At 41.5% G+C, this 17471-nt stretch overlaps 1 protein-coding gene across 2 annotated transcripts in view; it reads right to left on the bottom strand.

The window, feature by feature from the left end:
* Nucleotides 1-17263, bottom strand: part of sli (slit guidance ligand) — a 311240-nt gene extending 293977 nt beyond the window's left edge. For both annotated transcript variants that reach the window (XM_035877811.2, XM_035877812.2), the window contains exon 1: nt 15695-17263. In XM_035877811.2, the coding sequence (XP_035733704.1) occupies nt 15695-15993 (299 nt within the window). In that variant the 5' untranslated portion in view covers nt 15994-17263. The remainder of the gene's footprint in view (nt 1-15694) is intronic.
* Nucleotides 17264-17471: the final 208 nt, after the last annotated feature.

Here is a 17471-nt window from a genome sequence, read left to right as displayed (position 1 = left end):
AGATTATGATATAAACGTTGTTTGAAAGTTTCTATCTCACCTCGGAAAACTGCTAGAAATCTTAACTTAATTGGTCTTGTACAATGTAGATAAGTGAACCCTGGTAATTGTTTGCCTCTATTTTTCTCAAGCTTCGTTGACCAACAAAACTTTCTCTCTCTTTCTCTCTTTCTCTCTCTCTCTCTCTCTCTCATTCTTCTCTTCTCTTTGTCTACCTTTTATATCGTCTCTTCTCTCTCTCTCTCTCTCGAATCAATCGACCTGGTTCCACGAGAACTCTAAAACGATGAACGGACGTCTATGCGCTTTAAACTGCTCGCGGATATCGAATATCGGCGACACGGATTCGCTATTATTTCCCATGTTTTCGATGGAAAATGTATAAACGGATCTCTTTCGTAGGATTCCACTTAGGTACTTCGAATTCATGAAATAGCCGGTCCGCACTACCGCTAAATCGTTTTGCACTAGTATCACCGAATAAATGGAACAGAAGTGTTACATTCGTGCAGTGAATCATTCTTCGATGGTGCCATATATGTAGTTACGTATGTACATGTATAGCGAATATCAACGAGGGTACAAGTACTTGGTGTGTGCGACAGCCATTCCATTACAACTTCGTTTCATGCATACATACACTTTGTACATGTCATATACATATACAACGTTTCATCTATACATTTTACGTTCGAATCGATTTGATATAATTTCAAAAAAAAAAAAAACAAAAAACAAAAACGAAAAAAAAGAAGCATCGTTTAATTCAATACACGGATATGTTATTTGCCAAAAAATTTCCTATGAATATTTATCACTTTGCTTTATCATTGCGAGTGAAACATAGCGGTGTTCGAAATATTTTCATAAATTTCAACTGAACTATTCAATTTTCCTGACCTCTCCGGCGATAATAATCGAGAAAGGAACGAAAAAATATTAATCCAATCGTATAAGCGAAGAAGTAGATAAAGTAATTCGTAATAAATAAAAAAGGGAAGATAGATTACGAGATTGTAAATATCTCATGCATCTTTTGCGATTTCATAAATATTCTCGTCGTTCTAAACTTACGCTAAAACTTACAACGTCGAGGTTTGTATCATCGACGGTTACATGAAAAAAAAAAAGAGAAAGAAAAAAGAAGGAAAAAAAGAAAAAGGAGAAGAAGAAGAAGAAGAAGAAGAAGAAGAAAAAGAAGTAGAAAAATAAGAAGAAAATCTCGCTTCGAAATCCGGTTGCTCGACGTCTGTCTCATCCCTCGAATGCCAACAGCGAAACTCGTTTCATCTTCGTCCTGGAAAGGATCGTCCTACTTCGGTGGAATGGTAATTTTCTAGAGGAAATGATATCCGCTACGGAGACACGAACATACACGAAATGACATTCGTCCTGGTATTCCTCGATAAAAGGAAAGAAACGAGAAAAGGTTGGACGATGTGGTAGCGGTAGTGGTGGTGGGGGTAAACCACGATTCTGCGTTTTTTCTTTAAAACGAGCAGTCAGCTTCTTCCTTCTCCTTCTTCTGACAAGAAAAACAGAGAAAGAGAGAGAAAGCCAGAAAAAGGTAGAGAGAAAAAGAGAGAAAGAGAGAGAGAAAAAGAGAGAAAGAGAAAGAGAGAGAGAGAAAGAGAGAGAGAGTTCGGTAGCAAAGCTTAATGGCAAACACCGCGTACCATCCTGAAATGCGGAAGAAGTGGATTTTATTTCACCTGCCTCAAAACCCTCCCCATTGACCTTTTTTTATCATCGTACTTCCAGTTATATTCCATTATTTCTCAACTCCACCCATAAGGCTTCCCTTTAATTCTCTTACGTCTCTCTTACTACTCTGTTTCACCCAATCATACCCTCTTCTCCCCCTTTCTCTACTCTCCAATTCTTGGATAGCTTGATTAAAAAAGAAACGACAACAGGAACAAGAAGCAAGAAAACAGGTTTCCATTCATCCCGTACTGCGGAGGCACGTTCGACGCAGTTCGAGTTGTATCGGCACGTCTACCAAAAGAACGGAAGAAAAAGAGAGAGAGAGAGAGAGAAAGAGAGAGAAAGAAAGAAAGAAAACGAGAAACAGAAAGAAAGAAAGAGATCCTATCCACGGCCATCATAACTTAATCCAGGCTTACGACGAAATTCTTTAAGAGCTCCTGTATGTATCGTCATCTCACCCCTTTCTTCTTTCGATCGAAGTTTCACTTAAAGAAAAGAGAGAGAGGGAGAGAGAGAGAGCGTTTCGAAATCGTTCTCTTGGAGCTGAACAGAAAGAGAAAGACAGAGACAGAGATGAAGACAAAGAGAGAGAGAGAGAGAGAGAGAGAGAGAGAAAAAAAGAGAGAGAGAAAGATAGGTGGCCGACCTCGGCCCTGTGCTTTTCCCATTCTGAAGATTAATCGATATTTTCGCCGGACTCGAAGTCGATATTAGTATCGTACCGCGGCACAAGAGTTATTTCTCATCGTCGATTAAGCTAGGATCCTTGCTTCGGCATGGATCAAAAGGCCCTATATATCGATGAAGTCTTTATCGTTCTCGTAATAGATTATACGTAGTGGAAAGTGGGCGAAAGGTTTACAACCGACGGAGAAGTGATTTAGAGTGCGAGCAAAAACTTGTAATTGTTAGAATGACAAATCAAAAGAATAATAACTGGTAAAAGGAAAAAAGAATTTTACGTTTCCGGTTCTAAATCTTTTTCGTCAAGATGACACGTTCTCGTAAATGTAAACAAAAAGCAAAAAATCAGAGAGAAGAGAAGAAAACAAGAGAGAGAGAGAGAAAGAGAGAGAGAGAGAGAGAAATGGTGATAAAAAGTTGAAGAAGGAATAAAAAAGTTGAAAGAAAAAAAAAATGAAAGATATGTCAGTGGGTGCTGCCCAGAACAGTCTCGCAGCACGAAGCTCCGTCTCATGTTTTGACAGACGTCAGAGATATATACGGATGCATTTTGTTTGCTCATCTTCTTTCGTCCGACCCACTTCTCCTCGGTCCTCCACCTCCTTCACATCCTCGATCTCTTTCCATCTTTCTCATGTCCTTGTCCGCCTTCTTCCTCTATACTCTTTTCCTTTCCATCTACTCCCACTATTCACTACCACCTCTAGCTAACGCTCTCTTAGCACACTCGCGCATACATTTATTTTGTTTCTTTCGTTCTGCTCACATAAATCTTATTCGCGCCGCAGCATCTACATTTCGACACTCACCAACGCTTTCGAGACGGCTCGTGTCATCGAGCATCCAATCGGGAACGATTCCTATGAGTATCTTCAAAGGCTTAAAAACCTATCTAAAATCTCATACTCTTTCATTCTTTTCTTTTCTTTTTCTTTTTCTTTTATTTATTTTGCTTCAATTTGCTCCAGTCGATTTGATCTTTTTTTTTCTTCCTTAGGATATAACGACAACAACGAATTCATTAGAATTCATATAATCATAAACTTTACGTATACCTAATTACTGTTAGGTTATAAATCATAAAAAGTGTTTCTCACGCGTTCAACGTGGTGTTTCTTAAATATGTTCGCACGTCTGAACAATAAGAAAGGGTGTAAAAAAGAGAAAAGAAAAAAAGAAGAAGAGGAATATAACAAACTAAGATGGAGTTTGTTTGAAAGCTAAAAATCGTGAGGAGACCACGACTCCCTTTTTTCATTGGATAAAAATCACACTGAACCTGATCAAATTCGCGCGCTGACCCCAGGTGTTCCCCTCCGTTGATTCCCGACACGATTCACGGACTGTATAACAAAAGATTTCCAGAAGCACGAGATGGAAAGAGGGAGAGAGAGAGAGAAAGAGAGAGAGAAAAAGGTGGAGAGAATCGACTGGATATCAGGGACGACGACAACGACGGGTGGTATAGGCATTGTCCGAAAAATGTAGAGCGAGTTGGAGAAAGCGGAAAGCCGCGTAATATAAATGTTAATGTCAGAAAAGAAAAAAGAGAAAGAAAGAAAGAGAGACAGAGAGAGAGAGAGAGAGAGAGAAAGAGAAAGAGAAAAAAGGAAAAGAAAAGAAAAAGTATAAGGGGAAGACATTACTGATGCGTACGCACTCGATGAGAAAAAATATAATAGAAATGCATAGAAATACTAATAACAAAATAGTCAGAGGATTTACCAAGGCCAAAGAGGAGGAGAATTGAGTTTAGTCTACGAGGTCATCCGTAGAGCGAAACTGATAGTTTCGACGGATAGAGGTTAGAACAAAAATGTAGGTTCAACGTAGTGCGCAACGTGTCGGTGTAAAAAGCAGCGCGAGTCCACATTTATGTAAGCCGCGTTCTCGTGCGGAACATGTAACAAGGCTCCGTAATAAATTTTGACTCTCTCGAGCAGACCGCAACAACGTTTTCGCCGCGCACTTGCGTGGCTGTCCGACAGAAAAAGAATTTCTCCTGGACCGTACGCGAACGTTCGCGTTCTTTTTCCTTTTTCTTTTTTCTTTTTTTCCTTTTTATCTCTGTTTCCCTCTCCTCCCTCTCCCAACGCAACACTTACGACCTTTTGAAGGTGGTTGATGGTCCCACCACCCCCGCACGCATCTTTTCATTTGCATGCGCCACGTGATTCATGTCCGTCGAGGCGGACGCGTAGTCTCGCCTCCTGGGGCGGAGGACACGATCCAAAAGTCCAGAGGCGTTCCGCGGTGAAAACCGCGTTTCGTGTTCTGTGTTCCGTGTGCTGTCCCAACCCTACACACTTCTTTCTCAAGTTATTTACGTTCTTGCGACTCTCCCGTGAGTCTTTCGGGGATTACAGAAATACCTCTCTCTTTCTCTTTCTCTTTCTCTCTTTCTCTATCTATTTATCTCTCTCTCTCTCTCTTTCTCTTTTTTTCTTTTTTAATACGTAACACCAGATTTGTTTCGTTCTTTAAAACGACGTACCACCAAAAATTCCAACCATATGAGAAATAATAAAGATATCCGATGTTTCATACAACCTACCCAAGTTTAGCTCCAATAAGCTCTGGATAACTTATATCACTTGTACAAAACGAGAAAACGTAAAATTCAAAGGTGTACGTGAGGGGAAGATAAAGCTACGTCTTTATTATTCATAAGAAAGTCAACGAGACCATAGAGAACTAAACGAGAGAACAATTATTGAGACGCGCACGCGCCCGTCTAGTGCTCTGCCATCAAGCTGATCTTTATTTCAATAATCACTTTGAACACGATCCTTATCGATGCAAATGAAGCTTGGATTCTCGATACGTTCCTTTCATAGTTTTTTTTTCTTTTTCTTTTTCATTCCTTTTCATCCTGTTCTTTCTTTTTTTATCTCTTTCTCTAACGAAAATGACAACGCTTTTATCTCGATCAAAGGTATGTACCGGCTGGCTGACTAACTAACTCGATGGGCCTTTCCTGTCCCATCTCGAAACTCGATACAACGAAATCGCGTTAACGATTTCCACGAGGAAAATAGAATATTTCGACGTGCCGAGCCTGGTTGGTCTTGATTAACTCGTCCGATAATCCCTTCGAATGGTCCGTTTTAAGCATCGTTCGACCTTCAACAGGTAGATGAAAATTCGAAATGCGACGTACTTTGGACTATGGCGATTCTCACACACACACTCTCTCTCTCTCTCTCTCTCTCTCTCTCTCTCTCTCTCGGAGAACGCACGCGTAGGTTCAAATGAACGAACGAACGTGCGGCTGGCCGAGCGATGGCCCGTTGGAATCTCCACGGTCGCATAATCCACCAACAGTGGCCCCTCTAAACGGAGATTTGTCCGATGACAATAGAGACCCTATGGTTGTACCAACGTAGTTTGGGTAAACCAAAGCTCACGCATTGGCACGCACGCACGAACTCACCCATACATGCACAAACTCACGCACATATGCACGCAAGGAAGTAAGCAAGTAAAGCATGCATGTAGACTTTAATTCTGATTTATCGGTGATCCCTGAACATTATATTGCAAAACGAAAAGTCTTTATCGGTTGGCCAAATCGTAACCTCGAGAGAAAAAGAGTAAAGGACGATACTTTATTGCCCTATTACCTCTCAGAGTAATCTAATCTCTAATGACAATGGTTTAAACCGTACTGCGAATGAATATCGTAAAATAGGGATCGAAAGGGGACAGAGATGACTCTTCCTTCTCGTCACTCCCTCTCTCTCTCTCTCTATCTCTCTCTCTCTCTCTCCTTTTATTTCTCTCTTTTACTCTCTAACGAAAGGATTACGCTTAAGAGCTTGGAATTGAAAGCGACCCTTTCGCCATTCGTCGAATAAAACACTTTATTAGATTTTCCCACAATAGTATTGCAAAGCAACACTTTTGTACTATATGGCGCGAGAGAAACGATACAAAAGTCGAAATAAATTTTGTCGATCTAACTACTGGGGCGCGTGCCTTAATGAAATTTTAGAGAACCAAATATGGCGAATGAAGGAGCGAGTGAGATGAGAAAGTGAGAGAGCGAGACGAGAAGTCCGAAAGTTATTACGAAGATATACAGTTTCAGATGCCTGTCGACTCGAAACGTGGAAGCCACGTCGTCCTCTCGCGCGCGCATACAGCCGTGCATTACAACTAATCCTCTCCGCGCTTCGAAGTTACATCCTAATAAATCAAGGAGACCGTGGTAACCGAGATGGAAGAGGTAGATGCAGGTACCTCGTTCTTGCTGTCTTTCTCTTTCTCTCTCTCTCTCTCTCTCTCTCTCTATATATATATATATATATATATATATATATATATATATATATGTATATATATATATATTTCTCTTTCTGTCTCTCTCTCTCTCTCTCTCTCTCTCTCTCTCTCTCTCTCTCTCTCTCTCTCTCTCTCTTCTTTGGATACCGAACAACCACCAAATTTCGAAAACGTGTCAATGCATACGAACTTTACCAATGCTGTCCATTTCGTTGTGTTCACAGTAGTGACAGGCAACGCGGAACGAATATAATATTCTTCAAATTCGAGAATATCGAGCGACAATGCGTAGTCACGTGCCTTGTGTCTGGTTACGGCTACCTGGCCGTCCTCTCTCTCTCTCTCTCTCTCTCTCTCTCTCTCTCTCTTTCTCTCTCTTTCTCTCCCTTTCTTTATCATTCTCTCTCTCTCTCTCTCTCTCTCTCTTTCACGTTGGAAATTAATTTCAAAAACTATCCCAAAGTTCCAAACACGCGAATGCAGCAACCTCGACCACGTATTAGAAAGAGAACAAGAGAAAGTAGAGGAGGGTGGAGAGAGAGAGAAGTTCGCCATGGGAGCGACTCAGCAGGGACACCATTATTATGGTAGAAATAGAAAAAAGGAGGAAACGGTAAACGTGAAAAAATGCGCCGACTCCTTTCGGCTTTAATTCTTTGTTTGACCTGCGCACGAGTCGGTCTTCTGGTAGCTAGTGCCGTGGAAAAGCACTCGAAAAGCATTCAAAAAGCATTCCTTTTAACCCTCATTCGTTCATTCGTTTTACTCGCTCTCTCGTCGGATAACTGAGGAAGAACTGTACTCGGTGAATTTTAATGGAAAACGACGGTCGGTGCCGATTAAACACGACTGCATTCGAGGCGCGTCCCTTCGATGTAAACTATCGACAAATGGGTTGACCGAAGTGCGATGCGTGCGTCCCACTTTCGGAGAGTAACGACGATGAAGCCGGAGCTAGGGACAAAAAAAAAGAAAAAAGAAAAAAAGATGAACGTTTTGCAAAAGATACGCCGTTTGCTTCATTGTAGCAGTCGAGCGTGAACGAGATAATGCCTTTGTATTGTGTATACAACGTACACGTATGAACTCTCTCTCTCTCTCTCTCTCTCTCTCTCTCTATATATATATATATATATATATATATATATATATATATATATATATATCTTTCTGTCTTTCTCTGTCCTTCTCTTTTTTCTATATCTCCCTTCCTCCCTATCTGTCTGTCTATCCGTCTGTTTCTCTCTCTCTCTCTCTCTCTCTCTCTATCTCTCTTTGACTTTACGAACCCGACGAGGCACGATAAAGTGGCAGAGATAACAAAGGTAAAATAAACAGTCCGGTGATTTTGACTTTCGGACATCAACGTCACTCGCCGTTGCCGTCTCTTTCTTTCCTTTTATTCCTGTTATTTTTCTCTTCGCCATTGTTATTCCTTTCCATTCTACTGGCAGAGCTTTTTTTCTATCGTTTAATTAGTTAATAAAACATTATGACGCTCGCGATACGTGGTATAACATTCGAACGCGACAGTGACTCGTTAAAATTATTTTTGTGAAAAGGGATGGTAAAAAGGAAAAAAGAAAAAAAGAAAAAAGATAGATGAAGGCAATAAAAAAAGTAGGAGGAATTTAATAAACGAGCAGGCAAATGAGAGAACCATCGTACATCCACCGATCGAGAGAGAATTCTCTTTCTCTCTCTCTCTCTCTCTCTCTCTCTCTCTCTCTCTCTCTTTCTCTCTCTCTCTCTCTCTTTCTCTCTCTCTCTCTCTCTTTCATTTTCTTTTTTGCTCTTTCATTCGTTGATAGCGTAAAAATTTTTTACATGAAAATCCACGAAAAGTAAGGTAACGCAACGCACAATCGAGAAACGCATCACGGTCATTTTTCATTAGGAGAGCACTCGGCAGGACAACCATACGAGGAAATGGAGAAGTGTAGAGAAGAGAACAGGAGAATGAGAGAGAAAGAAAGAGAGAGAGAGAGAGAGATCGAGTGACGTGATAAAATGTTGGCAACCCTTTCTCCAGAATAATTCTTTGTTTGACCTGCGCACTTCCACGGCGAAAGAAAACCATTAATTTCACCATCGGGATGGATCGACTGTAGTCCAGGTAGAAAATCGTTGCTAGCAGACGTATCGACAACCATCCGAAGTTCTTTCGTTGAAGCTTCGCTGTCGAGTCTAATGGAAGTTTCGTGAAATTCAACAAGAAAGCGTAGTTGCGTACAATATACACTATGTTTTTCTATATACTTTGCGAAAGAATTCAAGGAAAAAGAGAGAAAGAAAAAGGGAGAAAAACAGATAGAAAGAGAGAAAGAGAGAAGAAAAAAAAATATTTAAAAAAAGGACATAAGATAATTACTTTACTGTGACAAAAGTGAGATAACTTGTAAGGTAGAAAATTCACCATACGAATTAGCATCGATATCTGTATATCTACAACGAGCCTACACAAAGTAGTTAATTTATCTACGATCGAGAAAAAGATAAGGTAAAAAAGACAGAAAGAATGAGATAAGAACTAGAAAATAAGGTTGAGAAGTATAGTGGAAAACTTTCTAAGCATACTGTACAAATGTTAGCGAGTGTGTTGGTGTACCGAGCAAGGCGTTACGGCGATACTAATTACAATATATCTCGATCGAGGTACAACACCGTAATCGGCCGTAATTGTTGTCGGAGAGGTGATTAATTGTTCGAAGCTGGTGCGTGAACTCGCATGCGCGTTACGCAGAGCAGCCCGCGCTGTGTCATTATAAATAATAAATCTAATCGCTATGCGGACACCCCGTTTATCATCGACTTAATTATCGATGGCTAGATTAATTGCTATGTTGAGAAATAACGACAGCCGTAGATCGGCTCTCTTAGGGGGTCATCTTTAACTCCCTGTCATTTTTCATTGGCTTTCGTTATCACCGGTAAACATCTACGAGCCGTATCAAAATGTTTTCGATTCGATTCGATTCGATTCGACTGATCGACCGATTTCTCTACGGAAATATTTCCAATATTTCGTGGTAGTCAACCATCCGCAAAATTCACGTTCACCCAACGATGATCCTCGGCATGGCCATTCCGTAAATTTCTAACGGCCACCACCATATCGAGCGAATTAACTTTTGCTCGTACGCGCAATCCAAATGAACGAGGTCGAACGCGAGAGAAATTTAACCAAAGGTGCTGTGAAATATTCGCGGTCTCTGCACTGCTGACTGTACTCTCTGCGCCAGTAAAACGTCCTATTCACCTCTGTTCATCCCCTTTCTTCCTCTAGGAATATCTAGGTATAACGTAGTATCTTATAGGTATACGTACGTTCCAGTACTCTCATAGTCTTCCTTCTCCTCCTCTCCTACTCTTATATGTATCCTATGTATTACATTATACACTCGCTATATACTACTATATTCACTATACTATTCGGTAATATGCCAGTAGTAAGGTAATGCAAATAACCATGCGATTAAACTCTAACCGAGAGGGTTACTCGCGAGAAATTCCCTCTCAAATGTTGCACCGATGTAAATGATTTTGTGGCTGACGAAGAGAGGTGGAGTAGTAGAATCGATGTAGCTACGAGAGAATGAGAGATAGAAGATAGAGATCGTTCACGATAACTACAAAACGTAACTCGAACTATCGGAACAAAATGTTTATGTGAGTTCACGAGCTACAATGAAATATCGAAGCTCGTATGTCTATCTTGTCCGAAATTACGCGTTTTCATCCCTCTATCCCTCTATCTACAGAAGCACTTCTACTACTACTACTATTACTATTACTATCGTCCATAGCTGGAACAGCTCGTCACGATCGAATCCGTGTAGGTAGCTAGTCTCTATACATATGTATTTCCGTGGCACGTGGAGCGAATGTGCACGTTGAACGCGGCCAGCAGTTTCACGCCAAGAGAAGCAACTATGCGGAGCACCGCATTGCACCCAAGGAATTCGAATGGACCGACTACGTATCTTCCAGGATTTCACGCGTCGCGAAGCTATGACTTCGAAGCTGCTTTTCTCGTCCCAGACTAGTTTCTGAGAGTAAGAATAAGAGCGAGCAGACGAGATACAGACGATATCAAGAAATAAAAAGAGAGAAAAAAAAGATGGCAACAAGAGTGAGAGAGAGAGAGAGAGAGAATGAGAAAGGAATAGAATAAAGTTTAATTAAGACTAATCATTGGAACGAAATAGTAACACTAGCAAGTACAATAATTACCTACGTAGTCTAATTAATGTGCGAACTAAAGGAATGACTCACAGTCTGCTTATTACATTCGGTATCACGAGCGAAGTTTACTGTGTCATGTTCACTATGTCTCTCTCTCTCTCTCTCTCTCTCTCTCTCTCTCTCTCTCTCTCTCTGCCTCTCGGTTAACGTTACGCAAGAAGGGAACTCTCAACCTCAGGCAATGGAACTTTATTGTACGACCACAGGTTTATGTTGAATTTATATATCTTCTTCAATGCATATACGTTGTTCCATATTATTTCCTTTATCTTTTCTAAATTTTACCTTTGAAAGTAGGAGCTTTCGAGTAAAGTACCTATTATTTATCTCCGAAATGAAGTTCATTCGTTCGTTTCTTTCTTCCTTTCATTTCTTTAAGAGTTGCTAATAGATCGTGATTTCCGTCGAACTTTTCCGGAACTTGACCATCCGTGAAAGCTTCGAAGTAAAAAGAAGGAGAAAGAATGAAAGAGAAAGAGGAAGAGAGAAAATAGCTACTTTCAAGTAAAGTTTGGATTTCGGAAAAAGTTACTCGTTCAAAGATTAAGATAGATCGCGAATTCCGATTTATCTACTCGCGTTTCAACGAGCTTGTTCCGTTTTGCTGTCGATGTAACGAATGTGGGCCGAGTTCTGCTCTCTTTACAAGAACGCGTCTGAACGTTACTTGGGAAAACATCGTATCGGGTCTTGACCAAACACTCGGTTCTACCGTCTTGATGTTTAGCTTGCCGAGTACTGTTTATGTAGCTTAATCGAAAAATCATAAGTGCCTAGCACTCGAAGAGGAAAGAGATAGAGATACAGAAAGGATGGTTAACATTACCGGAAGACTAAAAGTGGCATCAGTGTGTACGACCTTCGTTTCCGTTTACAAGACTTCGCAGGAGTTTTCCGACTGTTAAACAGATATAGAGACAGACAGACACTCTTTAACAAGTCACGAAAATAAGCTTCCGTTGTGTACACCCGGAAATAACGATAAGGATATATCCTTTACTCCGAAAGAGCATGTTATAATCATTAAAAAAGAATCGATAAAATTTATATGCCAGTGCGTGCGAATAACAGCTTGAAAAAAATGAAATAAAGGAAAACTAAAGGAAGTAATAATACCTCTAAAGCGATAGTGAAATCGCTATACTCCTTGGCATAACTCAAAAGAGTTATTACGACAGGTCCTCCGAAGCTATCGCTCGTAAATCTAATAGCTTCATTAGAACAAGACATCTATAGATAGACAGATACACATCGAACGACGATACACATTGAAGAAACGTTGTTCTGTGGGATCGATCCGAGTAGTATGGTACGGGCGTTACCTCCTATTACTAGACGAATGAGGGGGGAGGGGAATGGGAAAAAAAAAGAAAAAGAAAAAAAAGAGAGAAAATGCGAGATAGGCTGCCGTTCTCGTAAAAGCATTCTGAGAGGTACGTTCGAAAATTTCTGACGACCCGTTGTCAATACCAATCAATGTATATCCATGTAGAACACAAGCTGGTTTGGCTCTCCCTAAAGCATGGATTTAGATGGGGTTAGATACAAAGAGGGAAATCCGGACGCTCGTGTCCCTCATTATCTCGGCATCGGCTACGAAACGGGCTGGACCAAACAGGTACAAACAGTGGTTCTCCCCGATGAACGTGATCGAAGAAGCCATTAAGGCCTTCTCTTCTGGTCTATTGCTATGCTCTAGGAAGCAAGCGATCGAACTCTTGAACGAAAATCAATTTGGCTAAACGACCAAACGGCGGCCTCAAACGAGAGGTACTTCTTTTTCTATAACGACACCTGTCATTTTCATGCCGTGAGAGACAAATATTTTTTCTTCGGCCTTCGTGTCCCGTCGCGAGCTACCACTACCACAATCGCCCATCTACCAACTAACCCCTTACCTCTACCAATCCCCTTACCTTTACCAACCCCCTTACCTCCATCCCTACCAATAAAACGCACTATTAATAAATCTTATATAACGAATGATACAGTAATATTTATCAAAACCGACGAGACTTTCATAGTTTTCCCTCCCCCTCCAAGATTCTTCTTCTATTCCTCGTTTGCATCGAAATACAAGACGATATTTCAACTATCAACGATGAAAAGCAACGATAGAAATCCGTAAACGCGATAATTCATTCGTCTTCCTAAAGATAAATATATATATATATATATATACATATATACATAAATAGACTATAGATATTTCTTGTAGAAAGATGAAGGTTCGAGCGCCATTAATTATACAAATTTATGAAGGAATCGCGAGCGTGTCGTCCCGTATCGTCGTCGCGAACACGAGCGGCTTTTAATCTTTCCCCTCGAAAACGTTCGAAAGCATCTTGTTGTTCCTTCGCTTTTGGGACTTGAGTAAAAGCTAAGGATTCTCACCGAAATTCGAAGACGAATCGTGCATGCAAATCCTTTGAAACGTGAGAACGTCGGTGGATACGACGAAGACGACGACGAAGACGACGACGACCAAGAGAAGAGCGTTTTCCTTTCGGATCAGGTTTAAGCATGCATAATCCGTCTTAAGAAGGCATTACGTATTAATGGTAGGAGGTCCTCTACCATTCGAGACGAAAAAATACGAGACAATTTTTGTTCAAATCCTTCGATTTTATTTCTTTTTTACTTTCTCTTTCGAACTCTCCTTTTTCTCTTTACTTTCTCTACTCTCTCTCTCTCTCTCTCTCTTTCCCTCTGTCTCTCTCTCTTTCCCTCTATCTCTCTCTCTCTCTCTCTCTCTCTCTCTTTTATTTTTGTTTTTATCGCGATGGGACCACCGTACGTTCTCGTTCGCAGCAATAACTTCGCGCTAATGTATTTCGAGGATTTAATTATTCGCGGTCGCGCACGCCGACGGCATATTAATCGAATGCTAATCGACCACCGTTAATGGCTCCCTGTTATACTCGAGCGCGGATTTATCGACGTGCGATCTCGCACGGCGATTGCCTCGACACCCTCGACGATGAGAACGACGACGAGAACGATGAGGAAAAGAAAAAACAAGTCCTTGTCTTTCTTCTTTTATTTTTCTCTTTCACGTCGACAGATTTTGTAAACTGTATCGATTTATTAAAATCCTGTTACATTCTACGACAAGGATGGAAGAATGAATAAGAGAGAGAAAGAGGAAAAAAAGAGAGATTAAGAGAGAGAGAGAGAGAGAGAGAAAGAGAGAGAGAGAGGAGATTAAACGTGCCGTCATCGAGCTCATCTAGATACCTAGTATCGCTGTGTTGTAATTTGTACCAATTAGATTAATGTGCCGATTTAATTAGTCCGTTCTTCCAGCGTCTGGCTCTCGCTCCTCCCTCCCTCCCTCTCTCTCTCTCTCTCTCTCTCTCTCTTACTCACTCATTCACTCACTCACACTCTCTGTACCTCCCTTAACTCGTGTATACGTCGCTATGAATATTTCGTGACGAGCCGTAGTAACGTAAGCTGGAAAAAATCCCTCGAGGTGAAGCAGAAAGTGAGAAAGAGAGAGCGAGAGCGAGAGAGAGAGAGAGAGAGAGAGAGAACATTCGTTGGATCATGCTCGCGTGCCTCTACTTTAGCGACGATCGTATGGAAAGTGTTAAAACGTTATAATATAGCTGCTAAAACTATGCTCGCAAAGTGTATCAACGTAGAGATAAATGCTTATATCTACATATACATACGCACGAGGTGACATTAAAACGCACGACGTATATCTCTTTCCTATCATCGTATTTTTAAGATGAATATTTTCTCTCTTTCTGTCACTCTTTCTCTCTCTCTCTCTCTCTCTCTCTCTCTCTCTCTCTCTTTCTCTTTCTCTTTCTCTTTTTGTTTCTCTTTCTCTTGATCGTTCGAGTGAAGATCTAGTAAAGAGCTAAGATATTTTCGATGTATCAAGTTCTAGTTTTCTTTCACTAATGCATCTCGTTATTGCACCTTTTCCTTTATCGCAACGAACTTTAAAAGTCGAGACACTTAAACTTACAACATTTCTAACGGTTCAAATAGAAAGTGTAAAAGGGGGATGCAAATAGCGTTGGATTATGTCGATCGCTTCAGTAAAGTAGGTAGAAGAAAACGATCGAGCCATCCACTTTAAATCGAATTGCATTTTCTACTTTGATCGGATCCTTTCGAAGAAGAAGCATATACATATGGTGAAATACGAAAGGGGAAACTTATCGAGAAAGAAGTAAGCACATTCACTATGCACCGTTCTCTCTTTCCTTTTTCTTCTTCGACCTCATGAACCCCCTCCCCCCTCCTCTCTTTCACCCTAATTTTCTTTACTTTCTTCACCGTCATAAAAACAACATTTTGTTTTCTTTCGAAATGAGCCAAGCAGCAAAGCAAACAGAATGAATTGTGAATAACTAAGGAGAGTACGACCCTCGATATATCTCTTGCAGCGATGACTTGCCTCAATATTCTATTATTATACCGAGATTTCAACTTAGAATAATAGGAAAGAATTACGAATGATACAACAATGTTTAACCTAATTCGCTGTGACATTTCAAAGTCAACACGTTAATTATGAACGATCTAGGTATTTACCATGCTGGAAGAAAAGATTCGTTAAATATCCGAAGGAAATTTACCGAATGAAGCAACGAATATATATATATATATATACACTTTACGTGTTGTTTGGACTTGGTTCTTGGAAAAACTTGGGCTATATGTGCTCACGGAAGCTGGCTTGTAATTAACTTGAATAAATGAAGATAAAAAGATAAGAAAATAAAAGGGAGATAAGGTAAAAATAACTTACAATTTTTCGGCAAGTAGAAGTGCAGCCAGGTCGCCAGGTATCTGCGTGAGTCCTCGATGAGAACAGTCAACCTCTTGACCCCCACAGGAACAAGCCCAAGGACAAGTGGCTGCATTGAGATCGTCCATAGTACCGGAGAGACTTCCAAGGCCAAAACTGCCGATGCCGGTACCAGTACCGTGAGATGCACCACCACCGAGAACTGAGAGTATCAGAAGAAGTCCCCAGGCGCAAACCACGGAACCGCAGCTGACGCCGAGAAGACGCAACGACCAGGAAGGCGTCATAGCGCGTATCATTGCTAGCACTTTACGATTAACGTCCTTCACCGCGCGATTCGGTCTCTCGAGGATCTTGGCGAAGCGGCTCCCGACACGGCTCTTTGGCCGTATATTATCCGGGTTGTACAGACCGTAGCAAGGACCCTCCGTCGCAATTCCGCTCGTGGAAAGTCCACTGTAAACGTACGGCACGCTTTGAACAGAGGTAGAAGCACCTGTAGTGCTACCAGCACAGCCAACAACACTAGCACCACCACCACCACCACCACTAGCAACACCACTAACGACAGACGGTTCCAAGAACGAGGATATCTCTTGTCCTTCCGCAGGAGAACAACCGAGTACCCGTACCGGACGAAGAATCGGATCCTGATCGAGATGTATGATCGAACACTCGACTTCCTCCGAGTGTCTCAAATCTCTACGATCCTCTGTTCGTTCTTCCTTTGGCTGTTTTTCCCTCGAAAATTCTCTCCTTCGAGCATGAACTCGGCAGGGACGATGATTCTGTTCGACTCCAGGTCCTCCTCCTCCACCGCTGCCGCCACCTCCACCTCCTCCTCCTCCTTGATGACGTTGACGATGATGATGATGATGATGATGATGGTGATTCCTGCAATAGGAGGATCTCTGTTGTCTACCTTCCCCGCAAATTCTACTTCGAAAACCTTCAACGTTGTCCGACGTTGTTCTTCTTGAGGATTTCGTATCTTCTTGGTGTTCTTGTCTCGAAGGATGCTGTTGCTGTTGTTTCTGCTGATCGTAATGATGATGGTGATGATGATGATGGTGGTGGTGGTGATGATATTTTTCCTCCGCTTGTCTCTTTCGATGAACACAGACTGGCCCGTCCGTTGACGAAAGACAAACTCGAATTGCGTATTCCTTCTCGTCGACGAGTTCTAACTCAAAGTCCGCCAGCGCACTCGGAACAGAGCCAGTATCTCGGAGCTCTCCCTCCGTTCTCTCTTCCAACCTCCCCTTTCCTTCCTCCTCTCCTGCTTCTTCCTCTTCGTGCCTCTCTCGATCCGGATCGAAGGATGAGAACAACAACGACGACGACGACGACGATGGTCGCTCGCAAACTAGACCATCCAGCAGGCCCTTCTGGGGGCCTTCTTCGTGGCCCCCTTCTGGTTCTGGTGGCCTCTCGAGCGAGCTGTCGTCCAACACTAACGGCACCACCCGTTCCTGCGCATCCTGGGCCACAGCTCTCGCTGACCTTATCTTGATGCTGGTCTTCGGCCAAGTGTCTACCGTACCCAATGACTGGGTACGCGTGGCTAAGCTCGCAAGTTGATTTTATCAAGAGAACGTTCAATCGAGGATCATCCGTGCTCTGATTACGAAGACTCGACGCGTTCCTCTTTCGATATATGGATATAATACGTATCTGATATTATCCTTTAGTATCTTTCTTGATTATTCTTTTTTTCCTTTCACTTTTTTTTTCTTATCCAATTTTTTACTGCTTATACTTCTATTCCTTTTATTTA

The sequence above is a fragment of the Vespa mandarinia genome, chromosome 3, assembly GCF_050613455.1.
Source record: "Vespa mandarinia isolate Hongniang chromosome 3, ASM5061345v1, whole genome shotgun sequence".
NCBI classification, from domain to species: Eukaryota; Metazoa; Arthropoda; class Insecta; order Hymenoptera; family Vespidae; genus Vespa; species Vespa mandarinia.
The sequence above is the reverse complement of the archived record's forward strand: the minus strand, read 5'-3'. Positions and strand labels throughout refer to the sequence as shown.